The 21,156-nt window shown below is 47.8% G+C and overlaps 1 protein-coding gene across 1 annotated transcript in view; it reads left to right on the top strand.

The window, feature by feature from the left end:
- Positions 1 to 21,156, top strand: part of LOC310775420 (NACHT, LRR and PYD domains-containing protein 3-like) — an 888,839-nt gene that overhangs the window by 11,031 nt on the left and 856,652 nt on the right. Inside the window, exons 3-6 of the mRNA XM_083635567.1 lie at positions 3,804 to 4,032; positions 4,403 to 6,203; positions 6,299 to 6,472; positions 12,975 to 13,148. Of these exons, the coding sequence (XP_083491693.1) occupies positions 3,804 to 4,032; positions 4,403 to 6,203; positions 6,299 to 6,472; positions 12,975 to 13,148 (2,378 nt within the window). The remainder of the gene's footprint in view (positions 1 to 3,803; positions 4,033 to 4,402; positions 6,204 to 6,298; positions 6,473 to 12,974; positions 13,149 to 21,156) is intronic.

Below are 21,156 nucleotides of genomic sequence, written 5' to 3'. Positions count from 1 at the left end.
TCTCGGCCAGGGTTTCATAGTCGTATTGTAATTTAATTGATTCTCTACACCTGGTATCGTTTGTGCCCGCGTGAATAATGACAGAGTTGGCAGACGGATACTTCTCGATGATGGATGGGATGTATTCAACTAGATCAAGCACTTTTGCTCCAGAACACGAATACGTTATGCAATTGGGGATGGCTACGTGTCTAATAATAGAGTCGCCTATAAGAATGTAGTCAGGCGGCGGAAAGGTGATGCTGGGAGCAGGAGAAAGCCTGTTAGCATTAGCCGAGCTAGCCACGGCTGTAGCTGAGCTAATCAAGCTAACTCGGTCACCAGCTCCAGTGCGATGACCCGTAGCACTAGCGGGGCTCGGGATGGGGGAAGGGGACAGAGGAGGGCTAGCGCATCTAGCTCGTTTTCCCTGGGAGGTTAGCGGGGTTGTTGGGGAATTCGGGCGCTCGCGCTTCTTTGTGGATTTTTTGTGAACCTCGACCGGGGGTTGCTGAGCCGTCCGGGCGCAGTCAGCCTCCGGGTCTGGAAGCTTATCCAATGGGATAAATAAGTTTGATATTGGAAAGCTGGCTTCGATGTCCTCGTCAGGGGAAAACAGGGGGAGATAGGTCATTCTCCCCCTTGCAACAACAGTTGCCCAGGATGGACCAGGGGCAGGCGAGGCAGCAGGACGCTCAGAGTTGGAGGGGACGGCGGCTCTTTGTAGATCGGCCAGCCGGGAGGCTAGGTGGGACTGCCTCTGGAGGAGATCGTGCAGAAGGTACTCAAGGGACAGGATTTCAGCTCGGACCGTGGCTATGTCCGAAACCGGTGAGTTGTGGGGAGGCATGCTGTGGGGAGAGAAATCACTGCCAGTATACAAGGTAATGGGAGAACACCGGTTATGCTGCTGCTGCTGTTGTTGTTGATGGTGTATGCTAGGTTTAGCACGAAGCTAAAAACAGAGTGCTAGCGAGTAGACAGCACGGCACTTACACGCAAGGGCTCGAGAAAGGAGCCCACTGCGATGATCAGATGTAGTAGAGGTACTTGTGCAGTAGAAGGGATATTTACTGTAATGAAACGTACCGGCAAGGGCCCAGAAACTGGGCCCGCTGCGGGGGGTAGGTGTCGTAGCAGAGACCAGGCCAAGGGTAGGATCCGCCGATCTCCGATGAGGATGAGTCCGCTGCCCTATCTGGGGCAGTGGGCCTGGGCTGAGGGCAAGCCCCGCCACAGCACCAGGCAGGCACTAACAGAGTGTTCAAGGCTCTGGGAGATTAGAGAGTTCCTTGCTCTGGTAGGATAGATCCAGCCCGGGAGGTCCCGTTGGATCAGCTAGCTCCATGTCAAGTTTATTTATATAGCCCTAATTCACAAGCATGTCTCAGAGGGCTTCACAGAAAGTATGTCTAGCTGATTCTAGCTGACACAACAGTAACAAGAATATACAGAATAAAGATAACATTTGAACAATTGATAATATAGAAAATATAGAAATGAAGAGAGAGCAGAGGAGAGAGCAGGAGAAGGGGGAAGAGCAGGGGGAATGTGAGAGAGTGATGGGGTGGGGAGGGAATGGGAGATGTTGGAGGGTATAGGAGGTGGGGAAGGAGCAAGAGGAGAGAGCAGGAGAGGGGAAGGGGGGGGGGTGTGGGGGAGAAGAGAGCAGGGGGAGGGAGGAGGTGGGGAGAGAATGAGAAATATAGACGCACATCTTGCAAACGGACATATGTCAATTTCTAAGCAACCAAATTATGCCTAATTTAATTGGCTGCAAGCCTTTAGTAGTGAGTCCTTTTGCCAAATAAGCACATGTTCACATATAGAGCTTATGGGTGCTTTGCTTTAGGGAAGAGTGTGTGCCATGCTTTGAATAGTGGCGAAATACTAAGAGCATGGGTGCCATGCTTTAAATAGTGGCGGAATATTGCCATGCTATGCCATGCTTTAAATAGTGGCGGAATGTTGGAGGGGATAGAGTGGGTGCCATGCTTTGGAGTAAAATGTGTACTATGCTTTAGAGTAGTGGGGGAAGGGGGGAAGAGGAAGAACACCGGGAAGAGGAGAAAGCAGGAGAGTGGAGGAGGGAGGGAGAGCGGGGGGATGTGAGGGAGGAGAGGGGGGAGGTGGGGAGAAAATAGGAAATGTGGAGGAGGAGAGAACAGAGGAGGAGAGATGAGGGTGCAGGGGAGGGAGAGCCAGGGTAGAGGTAGGGTCTAGGGTTGGGGGAGGGGAGGGAGTAGGATACGGGCCCGGATTAGGGCGAGGGTGGGGAGAAATGGGAAATGTGGAGGAGGAGAGAACAGAGAAGGAGAGGTGGGGGGGGGGTGCAGGTGAGGGAGAGCAGGGGGAATGTGAGAGGGAGGAGAGGACAGAGAGGAGGAGAGAACAGAGAAGGAGAGGTGGGAGGGTGCAGGGGAAGGAGAGCAGGGGGAATGTGAGAGAGGGGAGAGGACAGAGAGGAGGAGAGAACAGAGAAGGAGAGGTGGGAGGGTACAGGGGAGGCAGAGCAGGGGGAATGTGAGAGAGGGGAGAGAGAGGAGGAGAGAACAGAGGAGAGGTGGGAGGGTGCAGGGGAAGGAGAGCAGGGGGAATGTGAGAGAGGGGAGAGGACAGAGAGGAGGAGAGAACAGAGAAGGACAGGTGGGAGGGTATAGGGGAGGCAGAGCAGGGGGAATGTGAGAGGGAGGAGGTGGGGAGGAAATGGGAAATGTGGAGGAGGAGGGAACAGAGAAGGAGAGGTGGGAGGGTGCAGGGGAGGGAGAGCCAGGGAACAGAGAAGGAGAGATGGGAGGGTACATGGGAGGGAGAGCCAGGGTAGAGGTAGGGTCTAGGGTTGGGGGAGGGGGTAGGATACGGGCCCGGATTAGGGCGAGGGTGGGGAGAAAATGGGAAATGTGGAAGGGGAGAGAACAGAGAAGGAGAGGTGGGAGGGTGCAGGGGAAGGAGAGCAGGGGGAATGTGAGAGAGGGGAGAGGACAGAGAGGAGGAGAGAACAGAGAAGGAGAGGTGGGAGGGTGCAGGGGAAGGAGAGCAGGGGGAATGTAAGAGAGGGGAGAGGACAGAGAGGAGGAGAGAACAGAGAAGGAGAGGTGGGAGGGTGCAGGGGAAGGAGAGCAGGGGGAATGTGAGAGAGGGGAGAGGACAGAGAGGAGGAGAGAACAGAGAAGTCAGGGATTTGCGGCAGAGTCAAGAATATAAAATCCAAAAAATGCAATCGCTAAAACAGCACACCCGATTTAATTATCAGGTACCACACAACAAGATGGTTAAAAATGTGGTGTAAGATTGTTGCTTAAAAACCATATTAAAAGCTGAAAACCAAGCAGGGTAAGACAGAGTTTTTTTGGCGGCGACATACAACATTGACGCATGCGCAACTCAGAGTTGCCGTAAACTGAACTTTGCTCCACACACACACACACACACACACACACACACACACACACACACACACACACACACACACACACACACACACACACACACACACACACACACACACATCATGAAAGCTCTCCCCTCATACATCAAATATAGATCATCAGATATATACAGACTGTTACAGCAGCATCATATTTATACCAAATAGTTCAACTGTTAAAGCATTATACGAATAACCAAAAGTAAACAATCATATTTCACCCTCTTAGTAGCTCTTTTATCTTATTATATGCATCAGCCCATCTCACTTGCAGCATGCATTCTGGCCACCGAGCTCTATAAGAATTACATCAAGATAAGAGTTCAACCATTGTTCAATCAATTGATCTGCACTCTACTGAGTGCACTTTTCTAGTTAATATATTTTTCTGTTCCAGCTGCTTGAGGAGAACATCGTCACCTTTGTGAGGAAGGAGCTGAGAAGGTTCCAGAGCGTTCTGAGTCCAGATGAGGCAGAATGCTCAGAGAGTGAGAGGGAGGATGAGGAGGTGGTGGACGGTGTGGAGGAAGAGCAGAGGAGGAGCAACACAGAGGCTTTTCTGAACATCACACTGCTCTTCCTGAGGAGAATGAAGCATGAGGAGCTGGCTGACGAGCTGCAGAGAAGTAAGAGGCTTTAACAGCTTTAACATCATGGAGAGAGAGAGATGGTGAGAAAGGCTGTAAATCTAAACATTTGTTAAACAAGTTTTATTCAGTTCAGGATTGAAAGGTAAATCAGCAGAATCCCTCTGGATAATCTGGTAAAATTATTAATTTGTTAACACAGTGGTGCACACTGAGAAACAAAACAGAAGCACAACAGTTATCTTTCACACTGAGCTGCACACAGTCAGGACCTGTTTGTCCACTCACCAGTGATGAGCTGCCATGAGATAACAAGATGCCATGGAGTGGAGATCCACATTTACCAGGAAATGTTCACATTTCTTCATGTTTACTGAAATAGCTGCTCATTGTTCATTTGTTCTTTCAGAAACTCAACATGAAAATCCACAACAACAACACAAATCCAGTCTGAAGGAGAGGTTTCAGTGTTTGTTTGAGGGGATTGCTAAAGCAGGAAACCCAACATTTCTGAATCAGATGTACACAGAGCATTACCTCACAGAGGGAGGGAGTGGAGAGGTCAATAATGAACATGAGGTCAGACAGATTGAAGCAGCATCCAGGAAACCAGCCAGACCAGAAAAAACAATCAAATGTGAAGACATCTTTAAACCCTTACCTGGAAGAGACAAACCAACCAGAACATTGATGACAAAGGGAGTGGCTGGCATTGGGAAAACCGTCTTAACACAAAAGTTTACTCTGGACTGGGCTGAAGACAAAGCCAACCAGGATATACAGTTCATTTTTCCATTCACTTTCCGAGAGCTGAATCTGCTGAAAGGGAAAAGGTTCTGCTTGGTGGAACTTCTTCATCACTTTTTTCCTGAGACCAAAGAAGCAGGAATCTGTAGGTTTGATAAGTTCCAGGTTGTGTTAATCTTTGATGGTCTGGATGAGTGTCGACTTCCTCTAGACTTCCAGAACAACGAGATCGTGACTGATGTCACAGAGTCGACCTCAGTGGACGTGTTGCTGACAAACCTCATCAAGGGGAAACTGCTTCCCGCTGCTCGCCTCTGGGTGACCACACGACCTGCAGCAGCCAATCAGATCCCTCCTGAGTGTGTTGACGTGGTGACAGAGGTGAGAGGCTTCACTGACCCCCAGAAGGAGGAGTACTTCAAGAAGAGATTCAGAGATCAGGGCCAGGCCAGGAGAATCATCTCCCACATCAAGACGTCACGAAGCCTCCTCATCATGTGCCACATCCCAGTCTTCTGCTGGATCACCGCTAATGTTCTGGACCATGTGTTGAAAACCAAAGAGATAGGAGACCTGCCCAAGACCCTGACTGAGATGTACATCCACTTCCTGGTGGTTCAGTCCAAACACCAGAACATCAAGTATCATGGGAGAGCTGAGACAGATCCACACTGGAATACGGAGAACAGGGAGATGATTCTCTCTCTGGGAAAACTGGCTTTTGAGCAGCTGGAGAAAGGCAACCTGATCTTCTATGAAGCCGACCTGAAAGAGTGTGGCATTGATATCAGAGCAGCCTCTGTTTACTCAGGAGTGTTCACACAGATCTTTAAAGAGGAGTGTGGGCTGTACCAGGACAAGGTCTTCTGCTTTGTTCATCTGAGCATTCAGGAGTTTCTGGCAGCTGTTCATGTCATCGCCTCATTCACCACCTCTGGTGTCAATCTGCTGTCACAACCACAATCAACATCCAAACCAGGTAAACAGAGACAGAAATCTAAACTAAAACGCCTTTACCAGAGTGCTGTAGACAAGGCCTTACAGAGTCCAAATGGACACCTGGACTTGTTCCTCCGCTTCCTCCTGGGTCTTTCACTGGTGACCAATCAGACTCTCCTACGAGGTCTGCTGCCACAGATAGGAAGTAGCTCACAGACCAATCAGGATACAGTCCAGTACATCAAGGAAAAGATCAGGCAGAATCCGTCTTCAGAGAGAATCATAAATCTGTTCCACTGTCTGAATGAGCTGAATGACCACTCTCTTGTGAAGGAGATCCAAGACCACATGAGTTTTGGAAGTCTCTCCACAGGCAAATTCTCCCCTACTGAGTGGTCGGCTCTGGCCTTCATCTTACTGTCATCAGAAGAAGAGCTGGATGTGTTTGAACTGAAGAAATACTCAGCTTCAGAGGAGGCTCTTCTGATGCTGCTGCCAGTGGTCAAAGCCTCCAATAAAGCTCTGTAAGTGCATACCAACTGGATAGATTCAATATTATGTTGTGAGGAGGGAAATAAACATTTTCAATGTTGTTTTTTCATCACTATTTCTCCTTCAGGCTGAGTGGCTGTCAGCTGTCAGAGAGAAGCTGTGAAGCTCTGGCCTCAGTTCTCAGCTCCCAGTCTTCTACTCTGAGAGAGCTGGACCTGAGTGACAATGACCTGGAAGATTCATCAGTGAAGCTGCTCTCTGTTGGACTGCAGAGTCCACACTGTAGACTGGAGACTCTCAGGTCAGGATCACTGTTACTGTTGAACAGACTGTTTAAATTCTGTTTTACGTGCACATTAATATCAGTGACAATACCTGAACTCTCATTTTCCTGCTGATGTGATGTGAAACCCAACATTTAGCTCTACTCTGTCTTCTCTGAGAGAACATGTCATTATTTTCTCACCTCACTGCCTCTTGTTGAAATAGAAAAGTTAACTTGCAAAAACAGATATCTTCATTTGTACTTTTTAATCCTTTGTGTGCTTCACACTGGTTCGCTCTCGAAAGTCTTGCACACTTCACGTTTTCGCGTACGCAGGTGGCCCACATGCCACCCCTCGCCTTATTATAGTAGTGAGATATTTATGTATTTATGATCATTATTTGATGGGATTTTTTATCCCATTGTTATCCCCCATTAGTGCTAATTTAATTAATTTATCCGGGTTGCTGCTCCACCCTCTGCTGATCTGGGGAGAGCCGAAACTGGCTCCATGCTTCCTCCGAGACATGCAGTAGCCAGCCGCTTCATTTTACCTGACAGGGGAAGCTTCACCGGTAGGACATAGCATGTGGGAGGATCACACTATTCCAACGAGTTACCCTCCCTCCGAACAGGCACCCTGGACGACCAGATGAGGCACCACTTCAGCGACCAGGATATTGCATGTTTTTGGTGAGGGGTTCCTATATGAAAGAAACCCCCAGGGGGGACGAGGAGAACATGCAAACTTTTTGGCAGTAATTAAAACATTTTCACTTAATCATGTTCACATAAATCATCTAAATCATTTTTATGTGCACTCAAACGGGTGTTATTTCATTTTAAGAATGGCAGCTATCTGTTTTTGCAAATTAACTCTTCTTGAGCTCAGAAAAATAAAATAAAAAAATAAAAAAAACACGAACCCGGTCCTTGGGTCAACTTTTGATATTGGGGACAAAAAGCTGAGCATTCATTAAAGCCCCAATCAGTAAGATTTTTTACATTTTTTACTGTAATATAAGAGCTTTTTAGTCATAGGACATGGTAGATTGACTTGTAATAGGGAGACTCTCGCCTTTATTTATCCCACACCGCCCTCCATTGGCCAGCCCTGGGACTAAGCAGTTTGTCTGCCACGTCCCGTGGCAATAAAAAAAAAAAAAGATGCGCGCATGCGCTCTACAGCGGCAGCGTTGTGGTCCTGGAAACCAGGAAGTAACTCGATTCAGATTTGCTACGAAAATTATGTTTCACGGAACTATGGATTATTATTTCATCACGTGGTGAGTACCCGATGTCACAACATGTACATAGAGCTTTCTGGCGCTGTGTTTTGTTGACTTTGAACGGCGATATCGTTATCGATACTATTGCACGCAAAGGGCGCAGTTTCTCCAATAGCAAAACTTGGAAAACTTGCTGAATGGGGCTTTAATACACAGGACAAGATGTTACTATCCCTTGTGCCAAAATCCGAGGTAAAACACATTTAGAAGCCCAATCCAGATTAAAAATAAGATAACAAACAATATAATGAACAAGCTAACAGCAAGCTAACAAGCTAATCGTCCGTTCCTTTATCGCAAAATAACTGGGATGTGGAGGCTAAATGACATCACATCCGTTTTGTTAGCGTTCCATTTGCAGAAAACTTGAGCTGGGAAGTTCACTGTTCATTGGTCAGATCCAGTCGCTAGCCAGGCTAACCATTGTTAGCAATAACAATTGACAACATGGCATTTCGCGGCATTTTGCGCATACAAACACTGCAGCCTCATGTCCACACAGATAGAAGTTAGGCAGTCCTGTGTTATACAGCTGATTTAATGAGACACAAACAAAACAGAAGTGGTAAACAATATTACTACGATTACTACTACTGTTGTTGCGCGGCATCTTGGATTTTTTAGGTTGGGGCTGCTGAGGCTCCTACGAGTTTGGAATGGGAAATACCAGCTCTGATGACGTCACCGCCCAGCTCATGACCTTTGAAGTCATAAGATTACCAGTCCCCAGTTATAAAGGAATGCACGATAACAAACAAGACACAAATCACCAGTTACCTATCCTAGCCAACAGCAGTATGAAGCATGTCATTGGGGTTTTACTTCGTTTCGAACTCAAGCTCTCACTCTAGTGCCATCTTCACTGTGCACGCAGCCACTGGAAGAATATTATTTTTGCTCCAAAAATGATCTTTATATAAAACCAAACCACCCACCAATAGGTGGCGTGGTAATCCTGGGACTGAGGGGGCCACCCACATTCCTCTCCCCGTGACAACGTCACGTCCGCCCAGATCCCAGGAGGCCACTCCTTCGTTCTTCCAGCCCGCTGAGGACATATTATTCAAAGCTCCGTGTGCTAACTTAACGTTTGCGCTCTCTAGCCGAGCTAATTCTGTCTTATTGCCCGACTAAACAAGGCGTACGTGGACGAGATTCTTCAGGCTTCGGGGACCCGTTCCTGCATCTCTTCACCAGCGGCGACGGACGAGCTCATCAAAAGCTAAGGGCGCCTTGCCTTTTATTGTGTTGTTAGCACATTCTGCTTAAGCTACCGCCGTGTAGCTTGCTTACGTTCACCCCGGCTGGGGTAACGTTGTTTCTGAGAGTATTAACTCGAGTGTGTTGCCACTCTCAGTTATTAACTAGATAGCTAGCTTGCATCCGTGCGACTAGCATCTTGCCTTATTGTGCGTTAGCACATTCTGCTTAGGCTACCGCCGTGTAGCTGGCTGCGTTCACCCCGGCTGGGGTAACGTTTGAATCTGAGCTTGAGTGCATTGCTGCGGGAGCTTGCTGCTGGTTAGCTTGTCGTTCTCGTGCTATGAGCATGGAGAAGGGAGAGTCAGCGAGGGGTTGCGACGTGTGCAAGGCTACGTTGGCCGACTTTGACCGGCACGATAGCTGCGTGATCTGCCTTGGGCACGAGCACACTGCACGGGCGCTGTTAAACCCTTGGTCTTGCAGCCTCTGTGCTACCTTCAAGTTAGTAGTGCTGCGACATAGAGCTACGCTCTTTGTTGAGGAGGACATTCCTCCCAGCGGTACGCCTCTCGAGAGGAGCGCGTCCGCTGGGTCCGACCACCCTGTCGTGGGTGAAGCCCCTGCTGCTCAGGGCCTTCAGGCCCAGTCCGAGCAGCCTGAGTTTAGATCCATTCTTAGAGCAGGGTGAGTTCCTGGTCCCCCTGGTCGATACCCCCCAGGAGGAAACCCCCCAGGAGGAGGTTTCCGGCAGGGAAGAGTGGGAAGGTGCTACCACCGTCACCACTACTGCGGAGGAGGGAGCTCGTTCGGAGGAGAACGAGCCCTACCAGAAGCAGTTTAGCGGGGTGATGTCCAGGGCCGCAGCTAAGCTGGGCATCGCTTAGGCCGACCCACCCCAGCCCCCTGCCTCAGTGCTACAGGGGTGTTATTTTCAGGCACGCCAGGCACCCCGCCCGCGGCGCCGCATGCCTGTCTGTGAGGACGTGGTCCGCGCCGTGCAGGCAGGGTGGGAAAGACCACAGGAGGCCAAGCCACATTGCGTGGGCATGGCCCCGTGGTTTGCGTTTGACGGCGAGGAGCGGCTGGCATTCTCCAGAATGCCCCCCCTGGAGGAACTGGTGGCATCCCATCTGGCCTCCACCTCCGGCAAGCCGACACTGCCTTCAAAGGCGTGCCAGTTAACGGCCAAGCTGGCTGAAAAGTCGTACTTGACAAACAACCTGGCCATCCTGCAGGGCTACCAGGCCGTCCTCCTGAGGGAGCTGCAGGGGAACCCATCTCCGGAGACGTATACAGAGCTCAGGATGGCCACGGACTACGCCCTCCGTATGGTGGCCTGCTTGGCGCAGAACAGTGGTAAGGTTATGGCCTTCACTGCTCTCACGCACCGCCACCTCTGGGTCAACCTGACACAGTTGTCTGAGCCGGATAAGAGGAGGCTGCTCGGGGCCAAGATTTCTCCTGAGGGCCTTTTCGGGCCGTCAGTAGAGAACATGGCCCAGCAGCTGGAGAGGCAGCAACAGGACTCCGCTGCGGTCAGGTCCCTCATGCCATGACGGCAACGAGGGGACGGCCGCCGGTTTCTGGGGGCAGGGCGTGCCTTGAGCCGCCCTCCGGGGCCCGCCACTCCGCAAACCGCCCCACGCCAGCGGGTGTGGCCCCCCCAGGGTCGTGCCCCCTCAATGGCTACGCCCCACCCGGCCGCAGTGGGCCCGTCCTGGGTCCCACGGCCGACCAGGATGCGCGTGCGGCTGGTGATCCGGCCCGCTCTTAGTCGCCTTCTTTGGGGGAGGGGGAGGCTATGAGCCCGCCGTCGTTGGAGCTCAGCGCCCAACTTCGGCCCGGAGCTCAGCAGGGATCTGCTCCGTCCGCCCCTTGCCGGCGCTACGTGCCCGGCTGGGGCGGCAGCTTGCCAAGGTCTGGGCTCAGGGCCAGCGTTCGGCTTGTAGCTTTAGGGACAAGCCCACCGTCCTCGGTGCCCAAGGTCGGTCGGGAGCTCTCCCGGGGTCTCACGCCCGTCATCAAGGCTCTCCTTGGCCCATGGCCATGGCCTGGCCTCGGTTGGTAGCATCCAGGACAAGCCCACCACCAATGGCGCTGCGTGCCCATTGTCGGTCGGGAGCTCTCCTGTGGAACACGCCCCCGGACATTGGCCCGCCTTCGGCGGGGCCCATATCCGTGTGCGGTCGGGCTCGAAAGAGGACTTCGTCCCCGCAGTCCTCCCAGCCAGCGAAAGTCGCGCAGCGGGAGGCTTACTCCGATCCGGCGCACCCACGGGGTGTGTCAGTAGTCGGGGTTTGCGTAAGGGATTTTCCCCCGCCATGCCTAGCATCTACGGAGCTGACCATGCGGCGGGTGCGCACAGCCTCTCACGCCCTGCTCCTGTAACGTGGGCACTTTGCCACATTAAAGTCTGCTTAATAGTTAAAATGTTGCCGACAACGCCACCTAGGTTAGAGAGACTAGGACTCTTATTAAAAGGAAGAAAACTGCACAGGTTCTTTAAAATCAGGAGTGAGCAGAGTTAAAAACCACTAAAAACCCAAGGTCAAAAGTTGACGGTTTATTTGATCAAAAGTTATTAAGATGATTTTCCCCGGCCCAGCCCCAAGTCCACTGTTCCAGTAATAATCCAATCTTCCCGGTGGCTTCGGTCCTGGTCTCCTCCGGCTTTCCTTAATGGGGCCAAAACGTAGCGTCAGCCAACCGTCACAGCAAAATACACGTCAAGCAGCACAGCACTCTTGATGAAAGAACCCGTAGGTAAAAAGGCTCAAAAACACATGCATAAATAGGGGTTGCTGTGCTAAAAAAACGGCCCAATCAAAGTCTCGGTGGCTTGGACAACGGAGTTAAAAGGGACGATTAAAACTGGCTGGGGATAAAAAGGCCCATTAAAACCAAGGGGAAAGTATCAAATATTAAAATACTAAAATAACTAAAATCTGGCCATCGCCGTATGAATTAAAATACAGAGGGAGGAAGGAGCCAGGAGTAACAACAGTACTTAACTTGAGAGAGGGGCTCGTCGTAACGACACCCCTCTGCTGCGGTTGCTCGGCTTTCCCCTGGCTTCACCGACGATCACACAGCTGTCTGCCACCGCCCGGATCTCAGGACCTCAGATGTTTGCGCACACAGCTCGTCTCGTTCCTCGTCTGTTGGCAAACACTCGTCTCGGGTCCTCGTCACCTCGTTGCTCCTATGGGGTTCGTTGCACTCGTCCTCCCGTGCTTCCTCCTCTGTGTCACTGTTACTGGGTTCAAGGGAGCTCTTGGTTTGAGGAGGAACGGCAGCTTTGAAGAGACTGGGGAGCCCCACCCCGCCCACGGCTCCCAGTACCAGGTGGAGCGGCTTCCGGGCCTTCCCCTTCTCTCCTTCTCCCCCGTGAATCCGCCATGGTGCGCCCATAGGTACGCATAGGAGAGAGGGGTACTCAGCGGCCAAGCCGCTCACACCTGCATCTTACCCAAGCCGCAGGCAGGGCTACGCCTGGCTCCCCATCTCCGCCGCTCCCCCTCTGAACTCCTGCTAGCCGCACGACATCCTTGCTCCCCCTCTGGTCTTTCCCTTCTGGTCTGCTTCCCCTTCTGTCTGTGGCTCCTGCTGCTTATATCCCCCCACCTGTGCAGGCAGCACAGGTGAGGGCACTTTGTCTGATTGCCGCCACAGCCAGCAGCGGCCCTCAGGGACAATCAGAGACAACACACAAGCACCACGTTTACAAACAATGTCAAAAAACTGCGCGCAAAAAGCTACAACGTTACTCCCTTCATCAAGCTGCGTTTATTTTGAAATCATGCCAAAATGTAAGTGAGATGATTATCAATATTGTTGTATCCCTCAACACTGCAAACTATTCACTGAAGAAAATGCTTTGGTGTGTGTGTGTGTGTGTGTGTGTGTGTGTGTGTGCGTGCGTGCGTGCGTGCGTGCGTGCGTGCGTGCGTGCGTGCGTGCGTGCGTGCGTGCGTGCGTGCGCGCGTGCGTGCGTGCGTGCGTGCGCGCGTGCGTGCATGGGTACATGTGTGGTTGTCTTTGTGCAGGCTGTCAGGCTGTCTGCTCACCGAGGAAGGCTGTACTTCTCTGGCCTCAGCTCTGAACTCCAACCCCTCCCATCTGAGAGAGCTGGACCTGAGCTACAATCATCCAGGAGCCTCCGGAGTGAAACTGCTCTCTGCTGGACTGGAGGATCCACACTGGAGCCTGGACGTTCTCAGGTATGGAGATGCAACGTCTGCTAGAAAGCTGAGTGTCACACACATTTTCTCTGTCACACTGCAGACTGGAATCTCTAATAATTAATCTAATAATCCTCTATCAATGGCGGATATGAGTGGAAATCCTTCATATTGAAGGACAGGGCCGGCGCCAGGATGAAATGACTGAGGGGGCTGTTATAACTTAGCCTGGTAAACCGCCCGTCACGTGAACTCACATTTCATTTGGTTCTCCGTGACGGTCTGGACCCGCACAGGCAGTTAAGATGATTGGTCGAGCCATGCCGGCTCGACGAATCAGCGGCGGCCGTAGGCGGGCTCTGGCTCGTCTGGGCAAGTAGTGGGTACATGGTCTTTGTAGTTCTTTTCACTCGCCAACATGGCTGCCGCCGCGGAAGTGACAGGCAGTCTGAATGAAATTGAATGTAACGTTCCCAATTCTATGTATTAAATTCTAAAAAACAACCCTCAACATTTGGGAAGGCTAAGCCACATAACTAGTTAGTTATAATCTAACTAAATGCTTCGAAGGTGACTTTACGACCTTGAGGACTCAATCAATGAATACCACGGAGATCATCCACAGGCAGGCACCTTCGGCGATCTGATTGGTTGAAGTTAACACCCACCAGAGAGAGAGTGTGTGAGTGTGACCACATAAGGGTTCGTTCCATTTGTTTATGCTTTTATCAAGCTAAGCTAAAAATCCACATGGCAACTGTAAAAGTAAATTATTTATTTGATTTTGTGCACATATTTATCATACTTTGATAAATACTGCGGCCAAGCCTCATCTGTCAAGAAACCCCAGGGGCCAGACTCTCTCTCTCTCTCTCTCTGTAGCCGCTCACTGGGCGGGATGGACCGACACAGCTCCCTCAAATACATTCTCTTATTTTTTATTTATTTATTTGGGAAAACAAATACTGTATAATGTGTCTGATGTGTCACTGAGGCAAAAAATAAAAGGCTCAAAAGAGAGTTCTGCTTGAAACGGTGTCCTTCACTAAAAACCTCTTTTTCTCCTATTTCTGTTCCAAAGACGGCATTTTTAGTGAAAACAAGCTAACTTCCACTGCTTGTAACTAAACAAGGAAACATGGTGGAGTTTCAGTTTTTTACAAGGGGTAAGAAGAGAGTCTCTGCTTTATTGTGAGATATGTTGTGTAATTTTATTCCTAGCACAGAATATTCTGTGGGTCCTGGAAGATCAGGAAATATGCTCAAAATCCTGGCACTGGGAGCACACAGACCGAAATGACCCTGGCAGAGAATGAGTTAACTATTCTTTAACACGTTCACTGCCATTGACGAGATATCTCGGCTTACAGAATCCAACGGTTGACTGCCAATGACGAGATATCTCGGCTTAAAAAAAAAAAAAAAAAAATTGACGGTGGGACGTGGATCAACGCTCCCCACGTCTCCTATAAAAATATTGGAGCAACCGAACGTGTACAACCCATTCCACCGACCCACTAAGTGGCGACAGTGCTCTCCAAACTAGAGGAAGGCAAGCAAAAAGCAGTGTGAGGAAGCCATTCTCATTATAATGGATTGGCGAAAACGCTTTCGCTTTCGCGTTTGGGAGCTGGCGGGGGGGGATTGCAAATTTGCATAATAGATTATGGGTGCAAGACACTTTGAAACACGCAGCATAAATAAGACCAGAATCGCAAAAGCTTCATCAAAGCTCTCAACCGAAACCGCAAGAAACGAGCGAGCCCATATCCAGACTTGCCGAGCGGCCGCCAGCAGGCAGGAGCAGCAGCAAAGCAGTGAGCCTGGTGACGCGAGGTTACAACAGCAGCAGAAACAAGCTTGTGACACGCCCGCTGCAGCCAAGAAGAACACACACGGAGGGAGGAGTTTGAAGGAGAGGGGTGTTTCCTGCTGTTAGGGAGGAAATTACTGTTCAAAACTATTGTTTAGATGTCTGACGTCTTACTGATGCCAAAAATGAATGGTTAAAGTGACTGTTCTATCGAATTTCACAAAAAGCCGTTTATCTCAGAATAAATTTTCAGACGCTGAAACCATGCTGTATTCAACTGCTAATGCTTACATAACTACTAACTCTACAAACTAACTATTTTAGACAGAGAAAGCACACATTCTATTAGTTCTTTTGAGATATTGTGTGTTCACAAAATCCTAACAGAAACGAATCCTCGGCTCTTGAAAGATGAACCAGAATCCTCAAAAAAAAACCTTGGCAGAAGCTAACTACAGTATTGAAAAACGGCTGGCAGTGAATGTGTTAAAAAAAAAATCAAGTGAGGGGGCCGAAAATTGAACTGAGGGAGCTAAGCCCCCTTAGGCCCCCTCGTGGCGCCAGGCCTGTTGAAGGATATTAAATATCCATGTTTCCATCATCAAAGAGAATCTGCTGGTCTGACATTGTTTATTCCTCCAGGGTGGACCATGGAGGAGAGCAGTGGCTGAAACCAGGAGGTCTGAGGAAATGTAAGTGTGTATTTAGTTTGATTCATGAAAACAAAGAAACATATTCAACTACTAAGATAGAAAGTCCGTCTACACCACATCTACATCTACATCCACATCTACATCCACATCCTACTGACTCAGGATGATGACATCATGTGACATCATCAAACTGCTGAGAAATTAATGATCAAACTGTCAATCAATCAACAAATAACCACATGGTCCTGGGCTCTATACTACGAATGTTCTATAAGAAGATCCAGGATCTGTCCCTTGATCTGGTTTGTCTAAACCAGTGACTGTTCTATCGACTGGTTTGTCTAAACCAGATCAGCTCGATTGTAGTTAACTTGTACTACGAACCTCGTTTGCCACTCGTTAACTCCAACCAGGTTTTTCTAATCAAGCTGAGAGCTCGTGCACATGAAAATGCCCGTGCACTGGAGCTCGTGCCCGCAAAAGAGGCCGAATGACTGTCTAAACTAAGTGACCACTTTTATCCACACCAGTAATTTCTTTGAAGAGCGGTTTCTACCTCCACGTAGGCTATCTACAGCAGCTCAATTCACCCTCTCAATACACTCAAAACCGGCATGTCTTTTGTGGAAGCAATGTGTAATCTATCTCAGTCCAAAATCCGTATGTATAGACCATTTAGGCTCAATGAATAATAATGATCTCATGATGTGTTTAGTCGCACTGATTGAATAATTCCTATAGGCTAATCAATAAAAAAAAGAATGATAATAAAATAAAATAAATGCTTCTGAACTGAATCGACACGGTACGTGCGGGCATAGATTTCATTTATAAAAAATTGCTTATTTTGTGGTCACATATATTGTCAGCAGAGTCGCATATCTCCATATTTCATATAATGATGCTGGAAATATGAAGTTCAATCACATCATACAGGCCAAAAGCAACACAGTTGCAGCTGCAAAATGCAGGAGTAGCCTAGATATGAATCATCTTAATATGGGATCGCCTGTGTGCAGGTGATCCCATATTAAATTGCTTAGATGTAGTAGGCTATTCCAGCATGTAGGCTAAGACCATTTCAATTCCAAGCCAACGTCAGTCTCAGCTCCGTTGCGCACACGGCACCGTGCGCTTTGGAGACGTTTATGTAACCTTTTTATGCCGGTTTAGTGATATTTCTCCACTCACTATTCAGCTGCAATCGATCAGCGGGGTCAAACAACGTATCTAGGCTACTTGAGAGCACAAAAATGAATATATAAAAACATATTCCAAAGTGGTAAGTAGGCAGGGGCGTTGGAAGTACTTTTAGGTAGGGGGTGCTGCCACCGATTCAACATTGGGGGGGACGGCTGCCGGCGCTTTGTCGCCAGATTAGAGGAATATTAACATTAAGATTAGACTGTTGTGTCATTATTCAGTCACCTTTTCTCCCTCACCTCCATGTCACCACTTGCTCCCACTGCTGTGTTGGAATCCTCATTCTCTCTCCCACCCTTTTTGGACTTTTAGCCATATTTAGAGGAATATTACATTTTAAATTAACATTAGGATTATACTGTTGTGATGTCATTATTCAGTGTCTTCTCCTCTTCTCTGCAGCATTACTCAATTTACCCTCAGGACTCAGGGACAGTGATAGCCTACCTGCTATTCCTCCCATATATCCAGGGCCGGATTAATAGTACCATGGGCCCCCGGTGCTATTCATTTTCTAAGCTATTCATTTAGCCTTTTAGTCATAAAGATTATATCTTCCAGACTGAAATGTTATAACAGAAGTGGAGTATTGGCCAGAATTACATGAACATTTGGACACTTATTCAGCGGGTATTTTGCATGTTGCGTTCAGGTGCACTGTAAAAAAATTTTTTTTTTTTTTTTTTTTTTACATCTCTTGCCACCAGGGGGTGCTGCAGCGCCCACCGCACCGTGCTTCCAACGCCCTTGTAAGTAGGGCTTAATTAAAATAGCCAACAAGTGCGAGGCTTTAGTCCTTGATTAATTCAACATTACAATTCGTGCTCCTTCCTCGATGGGAAACTCGTCCAGAAAGGAGTTGGCCATTTTGCCAAACTGCTGATTCGATTGGTTCGTGGGCGGTGTATTTAAAGGGATACACCACTTTTTTTGAAGTTTAGCTCATTTCCCACATCCCCCCACATCGCCAATAAACCCCCTGCCTTTACCGACATTGTCCATGCACTATTCAGTGAGCTACAGCTCCAAGTTAGTAATTTTCGTCTTAGAATGGAGGCCGATGGTATCGCTGTTAAAAATCCGCTAAAACACACATCTCACGGCGCTAAAATACATGTTGTGCTTCGGGGAGTCACCTCACGATGAAATATCAATCCAAAATGCACGTAGCGGTGTCTTAGAAGGAAAATAGCCAGACGGCACTACTTAACACGGCGGAGGGGCACTGATCTCACACAGCGCCTCAGGCACCATGGAAACCAATGTAACCAAAACAAAGGACAACTACGATAACTACTAATCATGGCGGACTTCGTGAGAGAGGATGATGACGATTACTACTGGACAAACCAAGACCCCGAACCTTATCTATTTGAACCAGAATATACTGAGGAAGAACTACAGGCTTTAGACGCAGAGCGGGCAAGACGAGAGGCTGAGGCAGCCGAACAGCCGGCGGCCGAGGGGAGAGAACGAACCGGGATGGACTGGTGGTGTCGATGTGGAGCATGCCAGCCGATGCCGACAGAAATAGAGTGTTTCTGTTGTACTGAGTGGCACTTAGTGCTTCCATCAATGGAAAGACTAGATTTATCTGGCGAAGAGGACAGTGAACAAAGGGAATGTGTCACAATCAACGAAGATTTTTCAGCTCTGTCTAATCCTGCGGTTGTGGAAACCTTTTTCCATGTCCCCAAAATCAACTGGAAAAAACGCCCCATGCCAGCTGGACCTAATGGACAGTTATCCATCGAGTAAGTGACCATAATAATGTACTTTTTTGCATGTATGGTGCACATAGTGCTGGATATTACCTCGTTCAGCTGTATAACAAATGGTCTCCTCATCATGTATAAACGAACATGTAGGCTATCATTGGCTAATAGGCTACTTCCATGATAGTTTGGTTATATAGCCTATTTATTAGGCAACTAATTTATTATTATTTCTGTATCTAGTTATTGTGTCTAGTGGGGTATTATCTGCAAAGCCCTTTGAGACGTTATTATGAATTATGTCTAAAAATAAACAAGAATTGACATCCGCTTGTTTTTGTTTATCAGTCAATACAGATTGGTGGCCTATCGAATAGTGTTGGAGTGGGCCCTGAAGGGAGAAACTTTGGGGAGAGGGAATCGGAAGCCCTTGCCATCCTGTGTCGTCCACCACATTCGCCGAAGATATCCTTCCGAAACGGGGACTTACATTGGATTCAGAGAGGCAGAGGATGCAATGGATATGTTGTAGCTGCACAGTGTTTGGATCCAGGCTGACCCACACCCAAGACAACTAGGAATTGAATTCCAGAATTGCAGTTATCAAGGACAGAAGCTTCTCTATTATTATTATTATAATACATGATTCATTTGCTCTGGATCCTGCCTAATGACTCTAATCCTTGAATTTTGTGCTTTATTATCAAAAATAAACGTTTTCTTACACCATTTCTGTGTTATTATTGCATGCTTCTCCAATGTGTGACCAAATATGTGGTTAAAAATCTAGGTGTAAAGACTATGCTACATGGCAGAGTAGTACAATATTGAATTACAATTTGAATTTGAGCAGTCCAATAGCCCACCAGAACAGCACAACCTAAATACTTGTTTTTTTCCAAAATGTACCATAAGTTCTATATTCAAATATTTTGTAGTAAATATAAAATATCAAAGATAACATTGTCAATGTTGTATACATGTCAGATTACCATCAGCACATATAATGATAATTCACAAACAGGGAATTTGTATTGGTTTATTTGACCATAAGGACAGATTGTATTGTAGGGTTGAAATGTACAGGTGAACCAGCATGCCTGGTGGAACCAAACAATTTGTGACTGGGATGAGGCACTATATGTACACAGATCACACTATCTGGGGCAAAATCTACACATAACACGCACACATATCTACATCAATACAGCTACCCCTCTATCTATATAGCTGTCTATCAATATGTATGTATGTATATAAATCTATATATATATGTGTGTGTCTGTGTATATACATATACACACACATACACATATATTTGTACATATTTATATACTCACACACACACACACACACATATCTATATACATAAAAACAGTTATTGTCCCTCTGATGAGCCTTTGAACCTTGATGTGTGTGCTTGTAAGGCTTCGTCCTTGCTGGGTTTTGGTGTTTTGGCGATGTTGGCAGCCAGACGAGGGACTAGAGCACGTGATGAGGTGTTTTTGAATTTGACTGTGGGATCCAAGCGTCTCAGGATGACTTGCTGCATCAGTTCATCTCTGAAGACCTGTGTTGTCGGCTCATAGATTGGTCGTGAAATCCATTGCTGCGACTGCCTTGGAAAAACAACGTTGTGTCTTGGGAGGCCTGAAATGACATACACGCGTGACTGAAACATTATGTGGTCACACTGTAAACACCCGCATCCCTAATGCTATATTGTATCGCCGGAAATGGAAAAAAAAAAAAACAAAAAAACATTGTTCAGTTATGATTATTATTCGTATTAGTCTTTTACTACATTGCTTTCATTCTATGCTAACATGAACTAAATGACTAAAATAACAAATAACCATCACATCTATAAACTATCAAATGGGCCAGTAACAATATTACACACTGGGATACCTTTTGTGAACTTGCCTAATGCCTTTTATCTTATGTTTGGAACTTACCTTCCGCCGTCGTAGCCTGTTCACGTTTTGTATTGTGGTTTTCATTGTGGTCCATGACTGCCAACATCGTCCGCGCCTGCATGGAAGGGTACTCGAAATGGAGCCGCTTGGGACAGTATTTGAGGAGGACATTGTGGAACACCTCTAGTTGGCCTGGAAAAATAAAGACACATAATTGAAAATAAAATTGTGAAATTAGAAGCAATGTGCTTGCCTGACCTGATGGAGATAGACGTAGTAGAATATATATATTTTTTAATTTTGACATTGGTGGTGTTCTGCACACAAACTCTTCTAATTGCGATTTAGTAGTGCATGTCAGTAGCAACTCATATAAGTAAGTGATGATCATACCGGTGTGTTTGAAAAGCGTCATTTGCTGCAGGTCTTGGAGGAGGCGTTTATTCATCACCACATCATGAAGGGCTTTGTAGGCGGGGGAATCTTCTCCCAACCATTTCTTCTTCCTCTGATCCTCCATCAACAGCTCTCTGTGGTAGCATGTATATTGCTGTCCATCTTCTTCCCAGCGATGAACCCCACGGATATGATGGAGGAGCGACTTCCACCGTCTCTCCAACTCCTGAGAATAGCATTTGACCCCAACATAAATCATTTTAGCCTTGTTACAACAGTTGGAGCCATTGCATGACATGAAAAGATGCCAGCTAATTGTTATGGAACTGCGTTAGAGCGGGCATGATG

This window comes from Poromitra crassiceps, assembly GCF_964638095.1.
Source record: "Poromitra crassiceps genome assembly, chromosome: 4".
Classification (NCBI taxonomy): domain Eukaryota; kingdom Metazoa; phylum Chordata; class Actinopteri; order Beryciformes; family Melamphaidae; genus Poromitra; species Poromitra crassiceps.
Note: the sequence above shows the minus strand (reverse complement) of the source record. Positions and strands in the feature narration are given on the sequence as shown.